This window comes from Euleptes europaea, chromosome 7, assembly GCF_029931775.1.
Source record: "Euleptes europaea isolate rEulEur1 chromosome 7, rEulEur1.hap1, whole genome shotgun sequence".
NCBI lineage: Eukaryota > Metazoa > Chordata > Lepidosauria > Squamata > Sphaerodactylidae > Euleptes > Euleptes europaea.
The window spans coordinates 5776380-5802405 of NC_079318.1; the positions used below are offsets into that span (position 1 = coordinate 5776380).

Here is a 26026-nt window from a genome sequence, read left to right on the forward strand (position 1 = left end):
TGATCACCCTTGCCTCTTCCAGAGGGATATTGGTATATAAAGATACCACATCAAATGTGGCAAATACTGCATTCTCCGGTATCGATAGATGTTCAATTTTAACAATGAAATCACTAGAATCCCTAATGTAAGAACAAGTGTTTTTACAGAATGGTTGAAGAAAAAAATCAATGAACCTAGACAGGGGTTCAACAATACTACCTACCGCCGATATAATGGGACGTCCCGGCGGATTAATCATAGACTTGTGAATTTTAGGTAAAGAATAGAATATCGGGACTCTAGGATGTTGAACCATCAGAAAATCAGCTACAGATTTATTAATGTAATTCATGGATAAACCTTCATATACTACTGTCTTAACAACATTCATAACTTTACGAGATGGATCTGACAGTAATGGTTTATAGAACCGTTCATCAGATAATTGCCTTAGGTTTTCAGCATCATAAGAAATACTATCCAATATCACCAATGCCCCTCCCTTATCAGCCGGCATACATGTAATAGAAATATCTGAGGAGATCCCCTGTAGGATTTTCCTTTGTTCGGAAGAGAAATTAGTGTGATCTTGTTTCCATCTCCTCCGTTTTTCCAACTTGTCCACATCCCTTAATACTAAAGCCTGAAAAGCATTGACTTGAGAACCGGGATTTTTTGGAATAAAAGTGGATTTAGGTCGAAATGGGCTGTAACTGCTCCTCTCAGGACGTCCACCAAAATATTCCTTTAGCTTAATGTTTCGAAAAAGTTTATACAAATCTATAAGGAGGTTGAAGAAAAAAGGTTGGCAACCCTAGCTGGGCCCTGAGGCAATGGGGGGAACTACAGTGGGCCCAGCAGCAATCATGGGAGAAAGAGAAAGCTAAGAGGAGGAAGGGATCTGTCGGTCCCCACTTGTATATTATAATGCCCAGAAATTAGTTGCACATCATTGTGCACAAGCGGAAACACAATTGAGGATACAATGTTCGACTAAACACAAGTGGCAACTGTGGTCTTTTTGTTGTATTTTCACTTGTGTAAGAGCTCTAGCACAAGTGGAAATATTGCACTGGATCGAACCCATTGTTTATTATTGTACAGATGATACTCTTCCAAGAGGACAAAGTTGTATAGCTTATTCTCTACGCATTCTGCCATCAAAAATGCAATCAGGGTAAGAAAGTTAAATGAGAAATGGATATTGACAAAAAATAAAAACAATCCAACAGTGTGCTAATGTAAAAATATTATACTGTGGCCAAGAACACTTTATTTCTAAGTGGAATTTTTAAATATATGGATCTATCATTTTCCATTATAGATCCCTTGTTCCCAATAATAGTAAAATAAAAATGAATAACTTTTTGAAGCTCTTAAAATAATTCTGCCTACATGGTAAATCATGATGGAAGCATCACAGTTCCTGGAAACATCTCTGCAAAGTAGGCAGGCATTAATTGTTTTGTTTTTTACACTGCTGGTGGTCAATGGCTGTTTCCCTAAAAGTCATTTTCAAAATATGCTTATATGGTGTTTCCCCATAATGTGAAAACTAAATGCCTCTTTTTATAGTAGGTTGCTTTCATACATTGTTCGATTGTAGAAATCACAGGGCAAAAATGTAAATGGAAGACATTCCCAAGAAAATATTTGTAGAAATGTTCAGGATTTTTTCCTTAGCAGAAATGTCTCTAATTGTCTGTGTAAATCCTGTTATACTTCAGGGATCTCAAACTCATAATTCTGGAGATAAGAGCCTGACACAAAGTGTAGGTCTATAGGGCAGGGCTACTTTTATTTAGTTTTTTTCTTCTTGACTGGGGGAAAGTTATTTGAAATGTATTGATATATGATGCTTTACTAGTACTCGGGGTGCCCAGTTAGCTGTTGCATATAGAAGAATCCAAAACCTTTTTATTAAGACCACTTTTTATTAACACTTTTTATTAAGACCAACCAAAATACCAAAAGCTTTCGATTTTTGCCAGCACTCTTCTGACAACCAGTTGTAGAGAATTTGAAAGCTTGCTGGTGGTGTTCTGTTGCTTGAAATCATTCCTTTCTCCACACAGAGAATAGATACACAGCTAGGGATGAGAGTCTGAGTGAGAAAAAAGTTAGGTACCCCCCCCACCCCATGTGCCACTTTTCTTATGCTCATGGAAGGGAGGAGTAGAATATCTGCTTTGCATGCAGATGGACCCAGGTTCAATCCCTGGCATCTCCAGTTAAAAGGCAACAGGCAATCTGAAAGACCTCTGCCTGAGATCCTGGAGAGCTGCTATTGGTCTGAGTAGATAATACTGATGTCGATGGACCGATGGTTTAATTCAGTATAAGGCAGGTTTGTGTGTTCATGTGTCCACACCTGGGATTTTTTTTAAAGTCAAGGGTGAATGTTACATGTATCTGTTTGTAAGTCTAGTTTTGGTCCTTAGATATAAGTCTTGGGAGGGGGGGAAATCTGACACCTTTGTATGTGGCTTGTGGAGCACAGCATGTGCTGAAAAACGTATCATGGAGTCTTGGGTGGAAACCTCTTACATAAAAATAAGTAAATAGCACATTAAAAACAGTTAAAAAGCTGAAGAATTAGATATAGAAATAATTTGTGCTAGTGTGGGAATTATTACCAGAATTTTTCCTTTACGTGTCATATTTTCCATGTAGTAGATCTTGAAATACATGCTTCAAAGTACCCAAGCATTCTAAGCAAGCAAAATTCTCTTCTCCCCTCCCCCAAACTTACAGAACTATCTCAAGCCTTTTCCTATCAGTTTCTGCTTTCAAAAAAGGAATTCCTAGTTTATATCTTGGAATAAAACAGATGCCTCTTCAAAGATCCTTAGAAAGAAACTGTGTGGGATGAGAGGATCAGAAACCATTTCTAGCCCTGATTACGTCAACCGCTGAAATCTCAGGAGAAAAAAACCTATATGAAGATCTTGGGAAGACCAAAGCCAAACTTCTGGAAGCTGTCCAGAATCTCGAATTACCGTTTAAAACAAGAATGGATAATTCACAGAGCTTGAAGTTTAAGCAGCATGGAGCCTAAGTTGGGGACTTTTAAAGGCAAGATGAAGCAGTATTAATGCATTCCATTAAAAAAGCATCACCTCACCTATGGCACCTGCTAGTAAATTGCAAAGAAGCTAAAAATAAAATGGGTATGACCTTTCAATATAATTCTTATCCTTTGGAAAGGCCTGCATTCATGTGAAGGTTTGCAGTGGGCCCTTCTGATTTAAGATTTTCTGATTTTAAGATTTTCACCTAGACACAATTTACCTGTTCTTTTTCCTGTTTCAGGGTGCCTGCCTGCCCCAGACCACCTTGGCGAAACAAATAAACAACAGTCCCACTAGCACTTAATCCCAGTTAAAAAAACATATGCCTATCTAATTCTGAGGGCACACAATATAAACTTTACGATGGACAAAGTAACACATATATAATTGCCAGGCACGATATATAACAGATTAAAATAATGTGAACATCAAGGGAACCTGCTCCATAAAGGCAAAACATCTTCCGTTCAGGTCTGCCGGACTTTCACATTGCCATTTTCCTGTTGTTTCCCAATGTGTTCCCCACAAATTAAAGCTTAACATACTCTAAATGCTATTAAATCTTGCAGAATTCTTCATTGTTAACATGGTATTTACTTACCGTATATACCCGTGTATAAGCCGACCCTCGTATAAGCCGAGGTGCCTAATTTATCCCCAAAAATGGGGAAAAATTAGGCACCCGCATATAAGCCGAGGGTCGGCTTATAACCCCTCCCCCCCCCGCAGGCTTACCTGGGCTCCCGGCAGCAAGCGGCGCGGGCCTGGCGGCGGCGGCGACACAACCGGGCGAGGGCCGGGGCAGCCTCCCTGCAGCTGCAGCAGGCCGCCCCAGGCCGCCCTCACCCGCGAGAAGCGGCGGCGCGGCCGGGCGAGGGCCGGGACAGCCGCCCCAGGCTGCTGCTTCAGGAGGCCGCCCCAGGCCGCTCTTGGCAGCAGGAAGCGGCGTGGGACCGGCGGCGGCGGCAGTAAGTTCCCTCCTCCCTCTTCCCCCCTCCCCTACCCTACTGTATTGACCCGCGTATAAGCCGAGTTCGGCTTTTTCAGCCCTTTTTTGGGGCTGAAAAACTCGGCTTATACGCGAGTATATACGGTAAAATGAGAGATAATGACATTTTCCAATTATAATGATTCCCAAATGCCATTTTAAATCAGATTGTCTCAGACTGTGTTGTTGAAACTTTTGATTTTATGTTCCTTATTCTAAGTTTTAATACCACAATAAAAAAAATTGCTTCATACAAAAATGTGTGTCTCTAGAAGCAAATATACTATATCACGTGTAGCACTTCAGCAGATTTTCAGGCTCTACATTTTTCCAGTAAATGACCTTCTCCAACATATTCTTGTTTCCTCCGTGTTGGATTTAATTTATTTCACATTATCTAGATACAGTAATAAATGTAAACTGCCTGATTTTTAGACAACTTGCTTGATCTTTTTGTTGTTGTTCCTTCTGCATAGGCGGTCCATACAATTTCAAAAAACTTGTGTTCAGTCTGGAGATTTTCTATGGATAGGTGTCTGTATGCATGATAAAACAGGAAGGGGAAAATTAGCTCAGTGCAATCCTCAACTGAGTAAACCTTTCTAAAGTAGTTGATTTCCCTTAGAAGGGGATAACTGTGCTTAGGGTTGGACTGTACATGCAGTATGTATTTTAGTACCTGAAACAGAAAATCAGAATTGCTCCCTTTCTCCTCTCTTTTTGTTCTCTTTCTTTTTCTTTCTTGATGTGAATATATAAATAGAATGGAGGCAGGAAAACAGTACTCCTTAGCTCTTTCTCTCTCAGCGCTCCCTGAATTTGCTTTGAAACCAAGTTTCACATCACTTAATAATAAGGCTGGCCCTAATGCACAAGGATTCTAATATTTTCCACACAGCCCTCTGATGGAATGGATATTACCATTAAAGTTACCTGACGAGCAAATCCTGTTGGGCATATACAGCTATTGGCAGCTGCGGCAATTGGACTTCATAGAATCATAGAATTGGAAGGGACCACCAGGGTCATCTAGTCCAACCCCCCTGCACAATGCAGGAAATTCAAAACTACCTCCCCCATACACACCCAGTGACCCCTACTCCATGCCCAGAAGGTGGCCTCTCATGATCTGCCTACGGTCATAGAATCAGCATTGCTGACAGATGGCCATCTAGCCTCTGCTTAAAAACCTCCAGGGTTTTCCCAAGGAAGCCTGTTCCGCTGAGGAACCACTCTTAACTGTTAGAAAATTCTTCCTAATGTCTAGACGGAAACTCTTTTGATTTAATTTCAACCCGTTGGTTCTGGTCCAACCTTCTGGGGCAACAGAAAACAACTCGGCACCATCCTCTGTATGATAGCCCTTCAAGTACCAGAAGATGGTTATCATATCCCCTCTCAGTCTTCTCCTCTTCAGGCTAAACATACCCAGCTCCTTCAACCTTTCCTCATAGGACTTGGTCCCCAGACCCCTCACCATCTCTGTTGCCCTCCTCTGGACACATTCCAGCTTGTCTACATCCTTCTTAAATTGTGGTGCCCAAAACTGAACACAGTACTCTAGTTGAGGTCTAACCATAGCAAAGTGATACAATCACTTAGCGTGATCTGGACACTACACTTCTGTTGAGCCCAAGATCACATCACACTGCTGACTCATGTTCAGTGTTTGGTCTACTCAGACCCCAAGATCCTTTTTGCACACACTACTGCTAAGACAGGTCTCCCCCATCCTGTAATTATGCATTTGGTTTTTCCTACCTAAATGCAGAACTTTACATTTATCTCTGGTGAAATGCATTTTATTGGTTTTTGCCCAATTCTCCAGCCTCTCAAGATCATCTTGTATCCTGTCTTCTCCCCTATTTGCTACCCCTCCCAATTTAGTATCATCTGCAAATTGAATAAGCATCCCCTCTATTCCTTCATCCAAATCATTTATAAAGATATTGAACAACACAGGGCCCAGGACAGATCCCTGAGGCACTCCACTAGTCACTACTCTCCAAGTGGATGAGGAACCATTAACAAGCACTCTTTGGGTGTGATTTAACCAGTTACAGATCCACGTAACAGTAATAGGATCTAAATCACATTTTCACAAATTGTCAACAAGAATATTATGGGGAACCTTATCAAAAGGCTTACTGAAATCAAGATAAACTATGTCTGCAGCATTCCCCTGCAGTATTCCCCTCCAGCAAGGGTAGTAACTTTCTAAAAAAAGAAGATAAGATGAGTCTGACATGACTTGTTCTTGAGAAACCTGTGCTGGCTCTTAGAAATCAGATCCATCCTTTCTAAATGCTCAAGGACTGACTGTTTGATGATTTGTTCAAAAACGTTTCCCGGTATAGAAGTCAAAATGATGAGTCGATAGTTACCGTACCTGGATCCTCCTTTTCCCCCTTCTTGAAGATGGGGACAACATTTGCCCACTTCCAGTCTTCTGGCACCTAGCAGCTTGTTATGACTAAAAATCCTTCCCTGTTCATGTATATGTTGCACCTTCTCTCTCTTCTTCCCCTTCCCTCAAAATTCACCATTGCTTTCTTTGGGTTAACCCTTTAATAAATATTGTCAAATGTAACAAGGTTGAAATATAAGTACATTAAATTTTCATGCTAGCATTAGTTCTCTCCCACCCCCACTCCTTCCTTCTGTTGCTTTCTTCACTGACAGATTTAGATCCTAGGTTCATTGGGGGCACATTCTTGCTGTTTCTTATGCAATTTTGTAAAGCACTATATACGTTCCTGGCATTGTGTAAATATTAAGACTGAATATGTGCGACAAGGCAAGCCTGTCTCACTTGTGAAGTGTTAATTCATATACTGTGTAAAACAAAACTATTTTAACCTATCATGTCTATTAAAAATAACGTTTTGTGTTAAAGAAGGCGTAATTTGACTGGGTTACTGGTAGGGTTGCCAGCTATAGTTTGGGAAATACCTGGAGATTTTGGGGGTGGAGCCTGAGGAGAACATTGTTTGGAGAGGGGAGGGACTTAAATGGGTTATAATGCCATAGAGTCCACCTTCCAAAGTTGCCATTTTCTCCAGGTGAACTGATCTGTTGCCTAGAGATCAGTTGTAATAGCGGGAGATCTCCAGCCACCACCTGGAGGTTGGTAACCCTAAGTACTGGTTGTCATCATCATAGTACAGTGACTTGTAGAAAAATCCTCAGGAGCAGAACTTAAGATTTTTGGTATCAAAATTTGTAACAGAAATATCTGTCTCCTTCCAAGGAGCTCAGGGAAGCGTAAATTGTTCTGCAGGTTTCTATCTCCACACAAGAAGTAGGGTCAGTTTGTTAACTAGATAATCCCCCTCATTATTGGAATATATTAGGACCATCAAGAATCAGTGTTCAGATTGTTGTTTTTATTCCTGGTCCAAATATCTGAGACATGATAAAAAATTCATTAATACAAAACATGCAAATGAACACATTAAGAAAAAAATAATTTGTTTATTTGTATATTTTGTATTTTTCTTCCCCTTTCTGTTTTGGTTTTACTAAGTTTTTGTGTGCATGTATCTTTGTGATATTTTGACTATGTGCACTGTGATTGTAGTTTTATGTGATTGAGATCTTGTGAATGATGTTCTGCTTCCCTCAGTGATCTCTGGTTCAGGGGCAATAATTTGTAAGTAATGCTTGATAAAAAGTTAAAATAATGGGTGATTCATTATCTAAGCAGACAAGACTGTGCAGGGGGTTGGACTAGATGACCCTGGTGGTCCCTTCCAACTCTATGATTCTATGATTCTAAGACATACAAAGGACAAAGGGGGGGAATGGTTATGTAGGTGAGAAAAAATGTGTACACTTGCTTAGAACAGGGTGGTACATCCTAAGCCCACATTCTGTAAAAGTTAATTGTTACTATTTTGTCTCTTTTTAAAAATAATGCAAAAAAAGAAGAAAAGAAACAGAGAAGGATAATCCAGAGAGAGAGAAAATGTGTTTATAGAAATTTGTAAAGAAGCCAGACTAAACAGGAATGATGAAGAGAAAGTGGTCAAGAACGATAAATGAAATAACAAACAGTACACAGGAGACAGCTGTAACTTCACAAAAAGTGTGCACATTCTCTGAGCCTAATACAAATCTCTTCTGCTTGCTTGTTTGGTCATTTTAAAGTAAAGTATACCCAGCTTATTGGTGTCCTGTAATTCTTCTGCGTGAGGAGGAGACCGGAGACTAAAAGATAAGAAATTGAGAGATTGCATGAGGCACAGTAAAATCTCAGAAATTCTGGTGGGAGAGATGGATCGTTTATGAACATAGATTGGAGATGGAAAAGCAGATTGGAAAGAGACAACATGAAATAAATCCACTTGAGCTTGCTTTGGATAATACTGAAGGAAAGTAAGAAGCTAACCTTCACCAGTAATGAAAGATGAGAATGTGAGAGGATACAAGACTGAATCAAACATTTCATAATTGCATTTAGAATATTAGTTTAGCAATTATATTCTTAAATGCCCAAGCGGGGAGAGATGTCCAGATAGTCAACATGGAGAATCAACAGGCCACAAATTCAACCTTGAATTGACTTGGTGTATTCCAGTCTTAAATAATAAGTTGCAGCAAATGTGAGCATTTTGTGGATCACATTGCTGTAGCCTGTCATTTATTGGTACAGCACATAGCCAAACGCATACAAAAGAGAAATAATCAGCATTTGTCTAAAATCCCATCAACATTAAAACCCGAAATTTAAAATATATAATATAAAATACACTGGAGACTACATAAAATCCTAAGAGGACACTGCTATGTACATAGATAATAGGACAAGTTATCCCAACAATCTTTGCCTATTTTCATTGCTGTAGTCTAATTTATACGTCATGGGTTGGATCCCAAGTAACATGAACAGAGTCATACTCAGAAATTATATTCTTGTGGGTCAGTAGATCCAGAGGGATAGTGTAGGAGCAAGGTGGGAGTCTGCAGGGGGAGGGGAGGATTGGCAAAAATCACCTTCCCTCCTTCACAAATGGAAAAGCTGTTCTGTCAGAAAAGTTGCTGTTGCACCAACAGAACAGCATCATAGGATCCAAGCCCGTAGCGGCTGCTTCCCTGTGGTTGATTCTTCTGCTGCATCAGAACCCTTAGAAGATCCTGATCATCTGGATCTCTTGGGTCACATATGTATTTTGTATACAGATGCCACATATTCCTTGGGACCACTGATACTGGCAGCCAAAGAACCAAGCTGCCTAATAATTGGGATAATTGGTTCGTGTTCCTGCATTTTTTTGTTTGCCTTACGTTGGTTAATAAAGATTTGGGATAAATTTTTGGAAATTAAAACAAGATTACATAGAAAGCTGCATGGTTTACAGCTTTGATGGATCATAGGATAAGAGGGGTTAAGGAAAATCCCCTTGTACAGACATCACTGACTCATAATTAAAAATCAAAGCTCTTGAGGCCCTGAACCACCTTAGTAGAGCTTGAAGACAGCCATTTGTTACAGCCATTAGTCCACATTGTCTATTTGTCATGGCATAGGCCAATGATGGCGAACCTTTTAGAGACCGAGTGCCCAAACTGCAACCCAAAACCCACTTATTTATCGCAAAGTGCCAACACGGCAATTTAACCTGAATACTGAGGTTTTAGTTTGGAAAAAACAACTCATATATTAACATCTTTTGTCTTAAAAGACAAACACAATAACAGAGCTTTCAATGATACAAACAACTTTTCATTGAAAGGTAAAAATTTGCATTTGGCATGCTTTTGAATAATTAATGTGATTTTTGCTGTTGTGTGTCTTATCTCTCCCCCCTCCCGTGCAGAAGTCCCCTTTAGCCTTAGGACCGTACCCTATCTCTGCAGAGACTCGCTTGAGTGTTTCTAAACTAGCAGCATGAATTTTGACATGCAGCAATTCAATAAATACAGGAATATTTCATTTTGAAAAATATACTTGCTTATTCGGCATTGTCAGTATTGTCTACTCAGACCGGCAGTGGCTCTCCAGGGTCTCAGGCAGGGGTCTTTCAAATTGCCTCCTTGCCCAGTCCCTTTAACTGGAGATGCCGGGGATTGAACCTGGGACCTTCTGCTTTCCAAGCAGAGGCTCTACCCAAGCATTGCCTCAGTACCCCTAGGCCAGGCCTTTGCCTATTTTCCCTCTCTCTCTTCCTGCTGCCCTAGAGGCATCGGCTCTCAACACCAAGTAGGAAACTGCCCAAGCTGCTATAGAGAAAGGGGGAAGGCAGGAGGGCCGGAGGGAGAAACTGGGGGGGGGCAGCTAGAAAGTGCCCATGGGCATCTGGAAGCTGATGGGGAGAAGGAAAAGAGGGGAGGAGTACATCGGGGGGAAGGGAACAGGGGAGGCCAGGCGGGTCAGGAGCATGTGCAGATGAGAGCGCATCTTGGGAGACCCAGATGTGGGGGGAGGGAGCGAGGAGGCAGGCAGGAAAGGAGGGAAGGGGCGAGGAGGAAAATGGATGGCAGAGGGGCCCGGAGGAGCAGAGAGGGAGGGGAGAGGAGCAGCGAGACAGAGAAAGGCGGTGGGGGAGGGGAGGGGGAGGGGGTCGAGAGCCTGAATCGTAGAATGAATGGAGGCAGGGGATGCAAAGGGTGGAGGGGGGGAAGAGAGATACAGAGAAACGCAGGCTGCGGGCTGAACGTGTGTGTGCATGCATGCATGGGGGGGCGAGAATCGGGCAAGGAGATGGGGGGAGATTGGGCAAGGAGATCTTGGCAGGCGGGGGAGGGGTGCGGGCATCCGCCAGGAATGGCGCAGGGAGGGAGGAAGAAAGAAAAAATGAATGAATGGGAGGTTGGGGGGGAGGAGGGAAAGAAAGGAGAATCGGGTCGACCCAGCCGTGAAGGACGCGGGCGGCCGCAGCGGGTCCGCAAGGTGGCCGGGGGAAGGGAAGGGAGCGGCAGGGAAAGGGAGGAGCCAGACGCCCCGGCAACACAGCACAGGAGCGGCAGAGCCCGAGAGACGACGACGGCAGGAACCATGCTGCGGCAAGGCGCTCGGCCACAGCCTCACCCGTCCACGGGCGGACAGAGCCGGAGAGACAAGCAGGAGCCGACAAACAGCTGAGCTGCTCAGCTGAGAGAGAGGGAGGGGCCCAGACGCCGACTGGGGAGGCCTTTTGGAGCCCCGGAAGTGCAGGACGGGAGGCTCGGGAGGGGGCAGGGCCACTCCAAGGCGGACCTGCGCGTGCCCACAGAGAGGGCTCCGCGTGTCAACAGCGACACGCGTGCCATAGGTTCACCAACACGGGCATAGGCCGTGTTAGAACTCTCAGATGACTTGGTCACAAGCTCATACCTACTCAGGCTTTCAGGCTACAGAGAATGTATCCCTGCCATACAAAAAACACGGACTACTGGTGTCTAAGCAGGGAGGATGTGAATCAACCATCACAAGTTTCCTTAATAATAGTTTTATCCTCTGTAGGCTCAGAAACATTAATAACAGGATTTATCTTATTTATTTATTTATTGGATTTCTGCCCTGCCCTTTCCCGATCAGGAATTTCAAGAAAATATCAAAGAGTATTGTTGTTCTATGGGATGCCTCATTTCTCTTTAGTTAAGAATTTGTTTGAAAGAAACTTTTACCATACACAGGAATACTTTGTATAGCCTTTTTCTCTGGATTTTTTAATGAAATGTATGTCTTTTCTCTTACCATTTTCTTTTTTACCCTTCAGTGTTGGAAAGAAAGATATCAACCAGGCAAAGCAGAGAGGAGCTGATAAGAAGGGGTGTCCTGAAGGAAATAACTGAGCAAGGTGATGGCAAGTCATAACTCTTACACGTGGTATAAGCAGTTGCCCTCCAGCTTGGATTCATACTTGCTTGCAGTAAAAGAGTCACCTGAGAGAACCATTAGCAGCACAAATCAGTTTGCTGCTATTTAGATTGGGGGGCCGGACTGTGATGTGTTCTCATGAAAGAGCATCACATGACCATCTTGTGAGAACGTTCTGGGGTCAGACTGTTGGGTTGGATGTGTGTGGGGGGGAGTGTGCCACGCTGTGGTGTGTTCAGCAATATTTAGGGTGAGCTGTGGGAACAGGGGCATCAGACATACTGCTCTTGGCCTTTGGCACTGAAAAATAGTCCTCCTTAAAAAGTACCTCTGAGTTCACTTTATCTGTTTTCTAAGTTTACTGTAGAGGCACTAATCTAGCAAATCCAGTATTTATGTGAATGTGTCCTTATAATGGGTCCTTATATCCCTCAAACATTAGATTTAAAATTACGCTGCCCAAGATCAATGGATCAAGGAGCTTCTAGGGGATAAAAGGGAAAAAGGAAAGGAAATGATGCTAGTTAAATGTTATATATTTTGAAAGCACACTTTGGGGGGGGAAAGCTAGCCCATGTGAAAAGGTCTTAAATGCATTGTTTTTATTTCAGGTGGGGACGTAACTGTAAACTATGAAATCTCAAATGGACACACAATAGTCATTGGTGAAGAAGCCATACAGGAAGAAAGCATAAAGACTGCCGAAGACAATAGTTCCAAATCAACAAAGCCACCCACTCCTGAAGAGAAAAAAGAGAACAAAAAAGGTACTTAAAATGCATCTTGCCTGGATTGGTTTCCGTTTACAAAACCAGAATAGAATCTGACACAAGTGCATATTATCAAGTCACTTCTGTCTCTAACAAGGAACCCAAATGTAATGGTGGCTTGGGGGGTGGGGGAAAATAACAGTAAGAAAAGTGATTTCCTCCAACAGAATTAGGATTTTAAAATGAAACGTAGAATAAAAAGAGGGCCAGACTCTTGCAAGAGTGTGTGTTGGAGAATGCAGTGGTAAGGAATAAGAGAACACTTTAAATTATTCTGTCTGCTGTGCATGGATTCTGACCTGTGATCCAAGACCAAAATTCTCCATTGTCTTATTGCAGTCAGTAACTGTTCCCTTACATGCATGTGAGACTTGACTGTTCTATGATTAGTGATAGGAACCCTGTGCATGCCAACACCAAGCTGTGACTCCCTATCTCTGGAAGAAATAAGAAGAGCTGTTCTGGATTAGGTCAAACATACATCTAGTCCAGCATCCTGTTTCCCACAGTGGCCAACCAAATGCTTCTGGAAAACCTATAAACAGCATGAAGACAGTCCCCCCCCCCCCCCCGCAAGTAGTTGCGATTAAGGAACTGGTATTCGGAGGTATAGCCTTAACCTGGATAGCCCAATCTTGTCAGATCTTGGAAGCTAAGGAAGGTCGACCCTGGTTAGTATTTGGATGACAGATGACAGGGTTGCTACACAGAGGCAGGCAATGGCAAACAACTTTTGAATGTCTCTTGCCTTGAAAACCCTGCGTGGTTGCCATAAGTCAGCTGGCCTGGGTGGCAAAAAAATTAATTAATTCAGAGGTACAGTACCTGTGGAGGTTCCATGTCTTTATCGTGGCTTATGGGCCTTTTTTCCATGTGGCTTTAGACAAGTGTGTGTATATAATGTTCCACATTACTGTAGAATAATGGCACATATCTAACAGACTTGTAGGGCAAGTAAATTCACCTGCAAAAGGAAATGAAATTGCTAACGTTCTGCTTGAGGACAAAAATGCTAGCCATTAGTCATTGCTTCTTTTAATTATGTACAAACTTATAATGACTGTTTAACATCTTGAATACTGCTTTTGCAAGGTTTTTTTTTTTTGTAAAAAAATATACTTATTTTGCAAAACAGGATTACCTCTAGTAGTAACACAGTGTGATCAAACATAACAATTGCTTGAATGGTGTTTTGTGTCCTAGTATAAAACTATACTGATGTCTTTAAAGGTTGTGATGCCTCATTTGTTACTTAGTACCCTGTTTTTCAACAGATCTAAAATGATAGTGATCCCATCATTATTTATTCCGTCTTTATAGTCTGGCTCTTGAAAAGAGTACCATTAGCACTGCAAGATTTAGTGATGATCACTAGCTTGTTTTTTAAAAAGGAGCAGAGAAATTAATTCAAAAGGATATGACTATCAATGACTATTGTCCGTGATACCTAATGGAACCTACGTTGCATGGATGATGTGTACCGCTAAATGTCAAATGCTGGGAACAATCAATAGGAGAGAGCCATCGTCTTCATGCTTTTCTTGTGGGCTTCCCAGAAACATTTGGCTGTAAGAAAATGACTGCTGCATATGATGGAATTATTGGTCTGATTCAGCAAGAAGGTTTTTATGTTTTTAACAATAGATGTCTAGGCGTTGTGACCGATCTCTCTATTAGTAGCAGTGTCTTAAAGGTAACTAAATAGGTTATACTTTAATACCCCTAACCTGCCATCAGAGTTATTCACATGGGGGAAAGGGTGTTATGATTTATTTATGCAAATGTATAGGAGAAATTGATATTGTAATCTGTACAAGTGGGTAATCCAGAATCGCAGGCAGTGAAAATCCCCAGTTACTTTCTCCCACTGTGCCATCAGTTTTGCATTTCTTCTTCAGCAGAAGCCCCAAGGCCCCTGCTAGGCAGCACACTGAACCATGAAGAGAGTGGTTGTGAAAGGAGCCCTGCTCTTTCCTCTGCCTGCCTTTTGCCACTCAGAAGAAATTCATCCATGCTTCTTCTTGGGAAGGGAATGCGTGAGGAACTTCACTCCCATCCCCCAATATCGAAAGAGAAGCCATTTGTAAGCTGCTTACTTCCCTTCAGTTTCATGGCCAAGAGGCAGAGACAGGGCGTGTACATTTCTTCTGCTCTCACAGTACCAGGACTCTATAGCAGAATGAAATGGCATGCGTGCACAGTCCCCTTTCTGGGGAGCCGCCCTATGGGAAGGTCATACTTTTCTGAATGCCGGGTAGGCCAATCCCCCTCTTTTTCTTGGGCTCCATTTGTTCTGCTTTCATTAGAGGGTACAGTTTAAAGGCTTATGAAGAAATGCAATAGGGGAGGGAAACCCACATCCCAAAATCTTCCCCCACCAGGATTCTACTGACACACAGGAGTTTGGACAGACTGATTTCTCCTTCCTGTGTTTTTCCCCCCTTACTGGCCATACAATCAATCCCTTCTTGGGCATATTCAGTCTTCAGACCGTTTTCTTTCTTTTTCTTTTGATTAATTGACAAAGACATTTTTTTTTGCATATCTGCTGAGTGACTACTTTGTTCCTAGGTGTGCATAGGGACTCACCAGCTTACTATTAGATGATTGGTAGTTATTAATGCAGGATCAGAGGTTATTGGCAATTCCGGAATATCGAAGCACAAGTGTGTGTGATTCCACATATGTAGTATTTATAAGTTACCTATATTGCTATTCTAAAGTCTCCTTTTTATCGCTATGATATCAATATGAAGGAGCGTCTTGAAAACCCCTTTGCATTAAAGTGTGTCTAGAAAGTTAATGGCTGCTTTCTGTAATAATGAAAGTTGAGTGCTGTTTCATTCTGTGAGTAATTAACTAGAGGAATTCACTTTCATAGGATGTAGCGATGGCCACTAACTTGGATAGCTTTAAAAGGGAATTAGATCTGTTAACGAATGCCAGGATCATCAAAGGCTTGTTCAAAGTCAGAAAACCTCTTAATGTAAGTGTTAAAGACAACAGGGGAAAGGCCTTGGCCTCCATTGCCTGGTCATAGACTTTCCAAGGGGCATATGGGTTAGCCATTATGTGAAACAGGATACTGGACTAAAAGATCTGATCCAGCATGGCTGTTCTAATTTTTTTCAAATGTGCTTGGTAAAAAAATGAGACCCTTACAATAAACCTGCCGGAATGATCCAGAGTTTGTCTCTGGCCATATAAAGCTGCCACAGCGAACAGAAATATGCATATCTTCTCTAGGAGAGATGCTGCTAGCTACTGATGAGGTATATCGTTCCTCTGAAAAGACATTAAAGACAGATGAGCTATGATGTGGTGTACACATGAAGATGGACTTTCACTTAAGTCTGCGACGGTTAGGTTTGTGTGCTCTTTACTGTTATGAATTTTAGGGTTCAGGTTTTTAACGTTTTATCTCTAAATATAAAGGGCTAAAACAGAGCACTTGAACTACAATCCTAAACTTAGTTGTTTGCATATAAATGTGTTGCATATTGATCTCAGTGGGACTTAAATGCACATAACTGGATTTATACCAGATTTTTGTGTATCTGATTCCTTTTCTTGTGTACAAATAGCAATAAAGCAAACAAACCTAATAATGAAAACCTGAATGCTTTAGTGATTAGACCTCAGAGTGCTAGTACAGTCAGCAAAGAATGAGTTAAGTGTTTTTAAAATATTGAAATTCTAGGGTGTATGCAGTTAAACAATGCTAGAAACTTTAAATCCATCTGATGTTTGTTATCTTTCAGATGCTTTTATATTTTGTAACTGTTGCTGTTAGTAATAATGATGGTGTGTCAGCCATCCAACAAGCATGTTTGAAAGGAAGTTCTTTTCTTCTACCAGTATAATGAAAACCTGCTGATAGGTTTTCATATGCTTGTATTTTGGATAAATGATTATTATTGAGTGCATGCTGCATAAGAGATCTTGCCCTAGATTGTGTATAAATCTGTTGTCAGCTTTGTAAAACTGCATGTTCTCTAAAAGAAAAAAACCTGTATTACCCAGCATGCATTAAGGAACATCGTGAGTATAAATTATTGCCATCCCACATTAAGATAGGCCTTTTATGCATTCTCAGTTTCCTCGGGTCTAACTTCCTGTTTTTTTCAGGGGCGGGGGTTCTTCCGTTACACATGCATTTTGCTCCCTTTGATGGTCAATGCGACATCACATAGCTTTAAATGAAGCATTTCTCCCTGTAGTTTAAATCATCAGTTTTTTGTGCTTCATAAAAACTGGTGTTATATCGAATTGACCACTGGAGGGAGCAAAACACATGCATAACTGAGCCCCCCCACACACACACACAAAGAAACAGGAAGTTAGACATGAGGAAACTGAGATTGCATAAAAGGCCATAGTAAATAGGGGTAGGCTATAGCAAAGACTTAGTATGGTCCTGAACACTTAACAAAAAAAGGCAACTGATTGTTAACCCCAAAATCGAAGAAGGGGAGATCTCTTCATGTTCAAACTGTCAAAATGGTGTGTTTGCATGACACCTCTACTAACCAGGTATGTCTGGTCTTATATTGCCTAACATGCTGCTTTTCATCTGCTAATTGTTACTAATGAATATGCTGCTTATCTCTTAAGAGTGTGTCAGAGAGATAACAAAGGAGTGAGGACTGGAGAAATTCAGATAGGATTTCTTGAGAGATGTCTCTGATGAAGTTATAATCACACGAGCCTTTAGCGGCAATTCTCCTCCTTTGATGAAGCTAACAATTATTTGAAAAATAACTTTATATCTTTTAAAAATTATATTGAGAGCTATTCTGGCCCTCTTGTTAGGTGTGGATCTGGGAGGTGTACTGCAAGATCCAGTATCCTATTAAATTTTTAATCCAACTCCTTCGCCAAAGGATCTGTGTACATCCCCACTCACAGTTTTATCCTCCCAACAAACGAATGGGTTGAAGATAGTGACTGGCCCAAGGGTACCCAGCGTCCTCGTCTAATCACTACACAGCCCTGTCTCTCTATTAGGGATGCCAGGCCTGTGGCCAGCATTCCTGAGAGCTTTAGGGGTGGGGCAAGGGGCCTTATGTACCGTGGAGTTTTGGGAGACGGCCAGAGCGTCTCCCAGTGTGTTTACTTCACATCCGTGGCTTCAGGCGGATGTGACACCACACATCATTACCACCCATGGACGTTTCTCCCACTGGTCCAGGGAGCAGGGGTGGGAGGGTGGCCTGGCAGTGGGAGCCCTCCCACCAGGAGCAGGCGATTGGTGACCTATTCTCTATGGCTTGGAAGCAATTTTAACAAACCAACGTAAAGCACATTCTCAAGAGGTAGAGCAGCACCAGAAAAACTGTCTCTGTGTTGCCTGTTATCATCTGTTTGTGTCAGTTGCTTTCTGTTCACTTTGTCATTTGTAGAGAAACCTCTTCCTAAAGATCCTGAAACGTCGACACCCCGTGCTCCACCACCACCTAAATCTAAGCCTAAAGCTAAAAAAGCAACCATACCTCCAAAAAATGCCGCTGCTGCTACCACTAGCCATAAGACTAATGAAGTGCCACATGCCAAAAAAAAGGGCAAGGCGCCTGCTAAGCAGGCCTCTGCCCCACCTTCCAAGCCAACAAGCCGCAATGTGAATCGAGAAGCTGGTGAGTACCACATGGGTCATTCCAAAACGCATGGTATATGGTATTCACATTAGGTTGTGTGGCTTTGGATTCATGGTGCCTGCTATTTGCATTAAACATTGAAAACACTGAAGCAACATGTCTGAACAGTTACTAACTCTCCATTGGCTTTGTGCTGTGCTTTGGAAAACACTATCTAAAGCCAAGTTCCCATCTAATAGATGCCATTCCCTATGCTTCCCAGCCCATTCTGATCCATAGATCATGATACTAAGTATTACAGCCTGATTGTCAACAGCAGTCATGGTTCTGATTGAGAATTGGGCTACATAAAAGGAGACAGATATCACTTATTTTCTGTGCATGTGATAATATTAAGGCCGCTGTATTTTCCGCTGCCTTCATAATGCATGGGTGGGCAGCATATGGCCAATGGCGCACAATCAGAGCATGTTTTTGTGGTTATCAAGCTCTTACTAGAATTCTGAAAAATGCTGGTTAAAATAATGTTCATTTATTGCCTTCGTAGTCATGGAGATCTCTTTGAAAACACAACAGCAAAAAACAACAAAAGGGTAATTTTTCTGTTTGTCCAATGTAGATTGTGGAAGGGCATTGCTGGCATGTGATGGCATAAATCACATTAGAAGATGAGCAGGAATAGTCACCATGGATGTGGAGTGCCAGCAATGCCCTTCCACAATCTACATTGGACAAACAGGTCAGTCTCTTAGACAAAGATTAAATGGACATAAGTCTGACATCAGAAACCACAATATTCAAAAAACCAGTGGGTGAACATTTCAACCTTCCAGGACATTCTGTTGCAGATTTAAGAGTAGCAGTTCTCTTACAAAGGAATTTTAAAGGGAGATTGGAAAGAGAAACTGCTGAATTACAGTTGATATTCAAACTAAAGTCAATGCATTTACCTGAATAAAGACCTTGCATTCATGGCCCATTACCAATGCTGATTTCTCCACACCCATCTCTCCCTTGGACATCACAGACTCTTCTGCATATCACACCTAATCCAATCAAGCCTGCTATTCACATTTACATACTGTTCCTCTACTTAAAGACCGATGGATTCACATTCTAGCTGTATCTGAAGAAGTGAGCTGTGGCTCACGAAAGCTCATACCCTACCAGAAAATATTTTTGTTAATCTTTAAGGTGCTACTGGACTCTTGCCCTTTTTGACTACTGCAAACAGACTAACACGGCTACCCACTGTGAATTATCAAATATATTATAAGAGCAAGAGATGTGATTCATTCATATCTGACTGCATAATATATATCTAATAACAATATGTGGTCTCACCATCTGGATTTAATAATCCACAAACGGGGCCGTTCTGAGCTATGGTGTAGGTTTCTGCAAACCAGGGGGAAACCCCAAATCTTTAGAAAAATATAAAATATGACTAAAATTGTTTTTTTTAAACCCCAAAATAATTCTTTGCTTTTGCACAGACATAACAAAAAAAGAATTTGATTGGCATTTTGGGTTGCCATAGAAACCCCAAATGGCAGCCAATACTAAAGCAGTGGTCTGGACACCAGGGAGGAGTGGGGGACAGGACATAATAGAACCATGAAAGTATACAGTACAGAAGCAGCAGTAGGGAAGGGGCAAGCAGCCTGAAGGAACAGGAGGGATAGAAATTTATAGCTGAGAGGAAAGATAGGAAAGGGCCAAGTGGCAGCTGGTAGATTGGGGGGGGGGGAGAATAGAGATAGCAGGAAAGGGCTGGGGAAATCAAGCAAAGGGGAATTAGGAAGGCAGGCGGGAACGAGGAAACCATCAGCAGGAGAGAATGGGGTTTTCCCTCCCCCGTGAGTCCTCACAGGTCTCCCACCTGTCATTTTCAGAAACAGAACATGCCAAAATATGGTTTGTGAATACATTAGGCTTAAGCAAACAACACCTTGTTCAGAAATTGTTGCGCTTAACTATGGGAGAATGTGATTTAGCATCTGTACAATCTTTAAATATAGACTTAGAAAACGTGACCTGGGCAATAATACTTGCTTCCTTGTTTCTGGTTTATCCCCAGCAGTCCACTTTCAAAATCTCTTAGGAATAATGAGGGTGGCAATCCTATTCCTTCACTATAGGCGAAAACGCACGGTCGCTTTAGCCTCCTTTATTCCCTGTTTCAGCCAGGATTCAGCCAGGATCGAATGCACGTTTGGCGAAACGTATGCGTTCGATCCTGGCTGAATCCTTTCTGAAACAGGGAATAAAGGAGGCTAAAGCGACCGTGCGTTTTCGCCCTAAGAGTTCAGGGATCTCAGGTTTTCATTTAACGAATCTTTAACGAATCAGCGAACCTCAGATATACCAAGGTGCCCATACTTTCTTAGAGGCACAGTAATAGCCAGCATATATTAGCATTTTGTCTCCCATTTTAGCAATTTAAAGTAATTGAGGTGCCAGCAGCCTCGTGGGAGTGTAGCGCTTTGTGCATCAGATTCAAAAGGTATTTTTTAACTTTATTTTTATCTTTAAACAACCAGATGTCTAAAAATAGTGCTGGGAACATTTTTGTTCCCAAACTGTGGGAAATGAAACTCTCCAGCTCTGTGCCTTTCTTGATAAGCTGGGGCTGCACACATCATTCCCAATTTCTTAATTGTGGTTAAGCAACTGGAAATTAACTGAGGGGTCACATTCTCTTCTTTCCCCTTACTGGTCTTTAACAAAGTTAAAAGGTACATCTGCACCATTATTAATCTTAAACAGGGTTTGCTAACCAGCTTAAAGTCCTGGGTTCGCAAGAACCCTGGTTATCCTTAACCATGGCCAGAATTAGTACTAATACTGAAGGAAGGACAGAGGGCAATTCATACTCTAGAGAGAAAGCCCATGATCTTGTGTTCTGTTTTCTGTTGTTAATCATGATTAAACACAGGTGTGCCCTCTCGGAGATATTTATATCCTTACTACACATAAGTGTGGTGAATTCTGTTTATTTATCTTTCCATTTTGGTGTCAATACAGAAAGTTACATTTGAAAATTGTAGATGAACAATATGTTAACACTCAACACAGTGTTTTAAAAAAATCTCTGAGATGAAGAAGTGTACATGTTGTCTTGTTTCAGCTATTTTGTCCCATGGGAAAAAAGTGCAAGCCTCCAAGTCTTCTTCATCTCCTTCATCAACATCATCTCGCCCTAAGACCTCAAAGGAGCCATCATCAACCAAAACAGGCAAAGGAACTCCTAGGGATAAGAAAAAGGTCGGAAAACAGGTGACTACACGAACACCTGCAGATGGGGACATACCTTCTGCTTCAAAATCAACAACGGACAACTCAGAAACAAAGGCCTCTAATCCAGAAGAGACTTTCTGCATTGTTCTTGAAACTGAAGATTCAAACCAGCCTAGCACAGTTACTGTTCCTCCCCCTGCATATCCACCTCCTCTTCCTCCATCCATCCCACCTCCAGGCTCTCAGGGCACTGGTTTCTCAGACACACAAGATGTGCCAGTTAGCAATGAACTAGGCCTGTCTGTTCCTGGCACGGATTCTAATGTTCGTCATATGAAAACTGAAGTAGACAGTGAAAGCTACTCAAGTCGCGCTGTTTTAGACAATAGCCTGGAAGCTGGGGGAGAAGACACAGAATGGTAAGGCTTTGTGCTTTATTGGTTCTGATAATTTGGGACACAATATAGTAAGATTTGGATGGGGTAGTTGAAGAGTTATTGTTTTAAAGTATAAGCATTAACTTAAATCTTTCAAAATAATTTAAGCTGTCTTGACTTTCAAATCTGTGTCAGGTTTCAAAATAACAATTCAAGGCCATACAGATATTTGGTGATACCTTTCTTCTATGACCTGGGCATCAATAAAAGCTGGAAACTTTTCCAAAGGTGAAAGCTGAGTGAAGGGGTCATAGATCTATTTTAAAACAAGATGTTTGGTCTGGTAGCATCCTGAATTGTCAGGATGTACTTGATTATCTGACAGTTTTTTAAAAAATGTTTACCCCAACTTTCAATCAGATGATCCTCAAGGCAGCTTGCCAACAATAGATCAAATACAATACAACTCCTTCTTTACCCAACAACCCTTAAACTTCAAGATAGTAGCAGAGACCAGAGTGTCCTTCCACTCATGTATACAGTCCTTGGACAAGTGGCTACTGAGCTCATCTTTCTAACAGGGCAGTAGGAGGCAAGATCCCTGCAGCTGTTCTTTCTCTGGCCAATGGCTGGAGCATTTCCTGAAGATGATGTTCCTTCTATCAGGGAGGGAGTGAAGCCACCTAGAGACCCTTGGATCTTCGGCCAGTGGCAGTGAACAAAGGGTCAGAGGACTCTGGGCAATGTGTCCTCAGTGGTCCATTTGAAAGAAGTGGGCAGCAGAGGTTTGCTGAAACAAGCTATGAGTCAGCAAGTGAAGTCATCAAAAGGCAATGAGAAGTCAAAGGGATTTCTGGGGGGGGGGGGTTTCCACCAGGGCCTCTTACTTCTCTTTACTTTTAGATGGGAACATGATTTTGTGTTTTTCCTGTGCTCTTTAATGCTGCTGGGGCTGTGGTTTAGTCATAGAGCATTTGCTGTGTGTGCAGAAAGTCCTGAGTTCAATAATGGTATGTCCAATTAAAAGCAAGTGGTGGAAAGACCTCTCTGCCTGTGACCCTGGAGTGTTGCTATCAGTCACAGTAGACAATACTGATCTTGATAGACTAATGGTATGACTAATGGTATGACTGAGTATATGGCACCTTCATATGTGCATGGGTATGAGATAGGAACGTAAGTGCGATCAAGTAGAAGTGAACGTTCCTTTTGGGTTAGGCCTGCTGCATTTTTTTGCTAATCAGAAGCTCACTATGTATTCTGTGCTCAAAAATCTTTCCATGTTCTATAGACAGAAAACTTGCATTGTTTGTTTAATTCCATGGTTGACAACACAAGTCTAGCCAGCTGTTTCTGACTTCTCAAGGATTTCTTCCAGAGTTTCTCTAGAATGACTATGTAAGGTTATATGGACTGGGGAAAAGCCTCAGTGGGATGGATATGGCTAAAAGCATCATGTTGACTGAACATAATGTAGGTCAGTAAAAAGTTATGCCCATGTTGTCACCTTGGATAAGTTCATTCATATGCATACTATATATTGGATTCAGTATCTGAATTATTGGTTTACTTTTGTACCATTCCGTGGGGATTGTATGCTAAATGATGGCAGGCAGTAAGATACAGGAAAATGGTTGTTATCAGAATCCATGTGATCAGATCTGATACTTGTGTGAGGGACAGTCGTTTTAATGTCAAAGCCTCCTGTAGGTTGTATTCAAATACTTTAAAGCTCTGTAACAAGCTCTGTGAGAAATTTTGCACATGGAATTGTAAAATGTAAATAACCTTGCCTATAGTTCTGTTGTTAGCATATGGGAGAACATATGCTGAAGAAGTGTTATGCTAGTCCTCAACTGGTTTACGGCTTGGGGAAAAACCATAATTTCTCAATTAAGTAAGCATTAATTACAACTCTTCTCATCCATGACCAAATCTAGCATAATTATAAAAGAAAAAGGTTGGGGAAATACAGGAAAAGGGAGCATAAATAGACGTTACGTAGCTACATGGCCTACACAAATCAGTACGTTTACCCAACACAGAAATATGGTTTATAAAGATATCAAAATATTATCGATTTTAGCCTTCTAACATCAATTATTTTATATTTTTCTAACATCTTTTTTTCTTTCTGTTTTCTCTGTACAAGTGACTGGTTTTCTAGTGTTTGCTTTAAATTTACTATTTTAAGTACTAATTGCTACTAAGGTAGCCTGACAAAGTGCCTCTCATCTGCACACTTGGTTATCATATGTAAACAGCCTCTGCCATTTTTCTGTAGAGTTTGCATTGATGCTACAGTTTGGGGTTTGTTTGTTTTTTAAATGGGTCTACAGTTCTGTTACCAGTGAAGACCAGGAAAAAGAGAGCCCCAGCCTAGAAAGTCCTGGACTAACAGATGAATCTTCTGGAGCCTTGAACACTCCGGAAAGTGAAAACAGCAAGGAGAATCACACCAGTGATTCAGATTCAGATGGGCCAATACTCTACACAGATGATGACGATGAAGAAGAAGAAGATGATGCAAGTACTGAAAGTAAGTTGCTGTTAGTCCCTTTTGCAGTGGAAAAGAACAACTTGTAGTATGAGCAGAAAATGTTACTGCTTTGTCAAAGGGGGGGAACCTTTGTTTTGGGACCCTCCAGCTAGTCTTTGACAATCTGATAGATCTTTAAGTATGATAGCTAAACCTCATAACCTTGTAAGATTTTTTTAATGTATTCATACTTATTTCTGATTGATTTAGAATGTGCCCTGGAGTCACTGGTGTACTCTATTTAGAAGATTTATATGAAGAAAAATTACAGCCTTGTTTGTTTGGCTTGTAGAGCATTTCAATTGTTTTTGAAACATAGCTAATGTTTCCTTTAAAGGATACTGTATATCTCAAGATAAACAATGCATCTCTTTGGCTTGTAGCTGCCATACAACAAATTGATAGGAATTTATTTATGTCACTATTAGCCAGCCTTTTTCCAATGGACCCCAAGTGGCTTACGTTGATACCTTGAAAATATATTTTGGTATAGATTAAAACCAAGCCAAACCACAAACCAGAATCAGTGACAGTACCAAGTGAGGGGACCAACACAGCCACCACCACCCCCCCCATGATTTGGGGGATCAGGTTTATTTTGGACTGTAAACCTTCCCCTCCGTTACATGATTCTTTTAGGGTAACAAGTATAAAAGCTTTGGGTTCGCTGCCGTGAGGTAAGTTTTGTAGTGAGCAGGAAGAACGCAGAGATCACTGAGGCAGAAGTCATATGTAAATAACAAAGAAGATTTATTTATTTACAAGGTTGATTTTAAAGAACAGATCAGCAGCATAGGTCTCCAGACAGTCAAAGGATAAACCTGGCTGAGACATATACATTTAAGCTAGTTATGGCTTCAGAGTATGGTGTGGTTTCTATTTAATGCTTGCAGGTAGAAACAGGCTTTCACCGACTAGCCACCAGGTTGGACCCTTTCTAATACACAGGATTCCACCCAGACCAGCCTGCCCTTTCCCAAAAGTCACTAAATGGTACAAAGTCTGCACATCACCAGAGACAGGCCTAAAAACTGAGTACCTCCCAGTAGTTAAAGGTGCCATTCTTGGTTATGGCCGTGAGTACTGTGAAGGGGTTGAGGTGATTCAGGGCTATGAGGCTTGAGAGGTAGGTGAATGAGAGAGACCTCTGGTTCAGCAGCAGGTTCTGGAGTGGAGGATTCAGGGTCCAAGTCCGAATCAGAAAGTAGGGCTATATTCCAGGGGAGCAGGCTGACTCAGAGTCATGGGGCTCTTCCTTCACATCAAGGGAGGCTCCTGGAGGTGTCTCACCTGCCTCCTTCTGCAATGGTGTTATCTGCCCAGCTGCCTCCTGTTCTGCATTTTCAGCCTCTTCACTTGATGAGGAGGAGTCTGTACTCTAGTCCTTGACAGTCTGAGGGATGCTTGTTGAACTATTTTTTGTACTTGGGAATCTGATGCCCAAGTAAAACACACACCTTTTGTGCATGGATGTACATTTCATGGCTTTTCCCTTTTAAAATAATGTCTACAAAGAACTTTAGTCTTTTTCTGGTTAAGAGTATTTTGAAAGGAAAAGGCTGTAAAATGTACACAGGTGTATCCTTTGTGGCTGATATAAGATACATGTATGTTATAATCTGGTATTGGAAGCCAAGTCTAAAATGTATCTTAAGCAGACCTGA

At 41.5% G+C, this 26026-nt stretch overlaps 1 protein-coding gene across 1 annotated transcript in view; it reads left to right on the plus strand.

The window, feature by feature from the left end:
• The window catches only part of PHACTR2 (phosphatase and actin regulator 2), a 93975-nt gene that overhangs the window by 41737 nt on the left and 26212 nt on the right, over positions 1-26026 (plus strand). Inside the window, exons 3-7 of the mRNA XM_056852645.1 lie at positions 11742-11822; positions 12454-12609; positions 18015-18245; positions 21337-21865; positions 24163-24362. Of these exons, the coding sequence (XP_056708623.1) occupies positions 11742-11822; positions 12454-12609; positions 18015-18245; positions 21337-21865; positions 24163-24362 (1197 nt within the window). The remainder of the gene's footprint in view (positions 1-11741; positions 11823-12453; positions 12610-18014; positions 18246-21336; positions 21866-24162; positions 24363-26026) is intronic.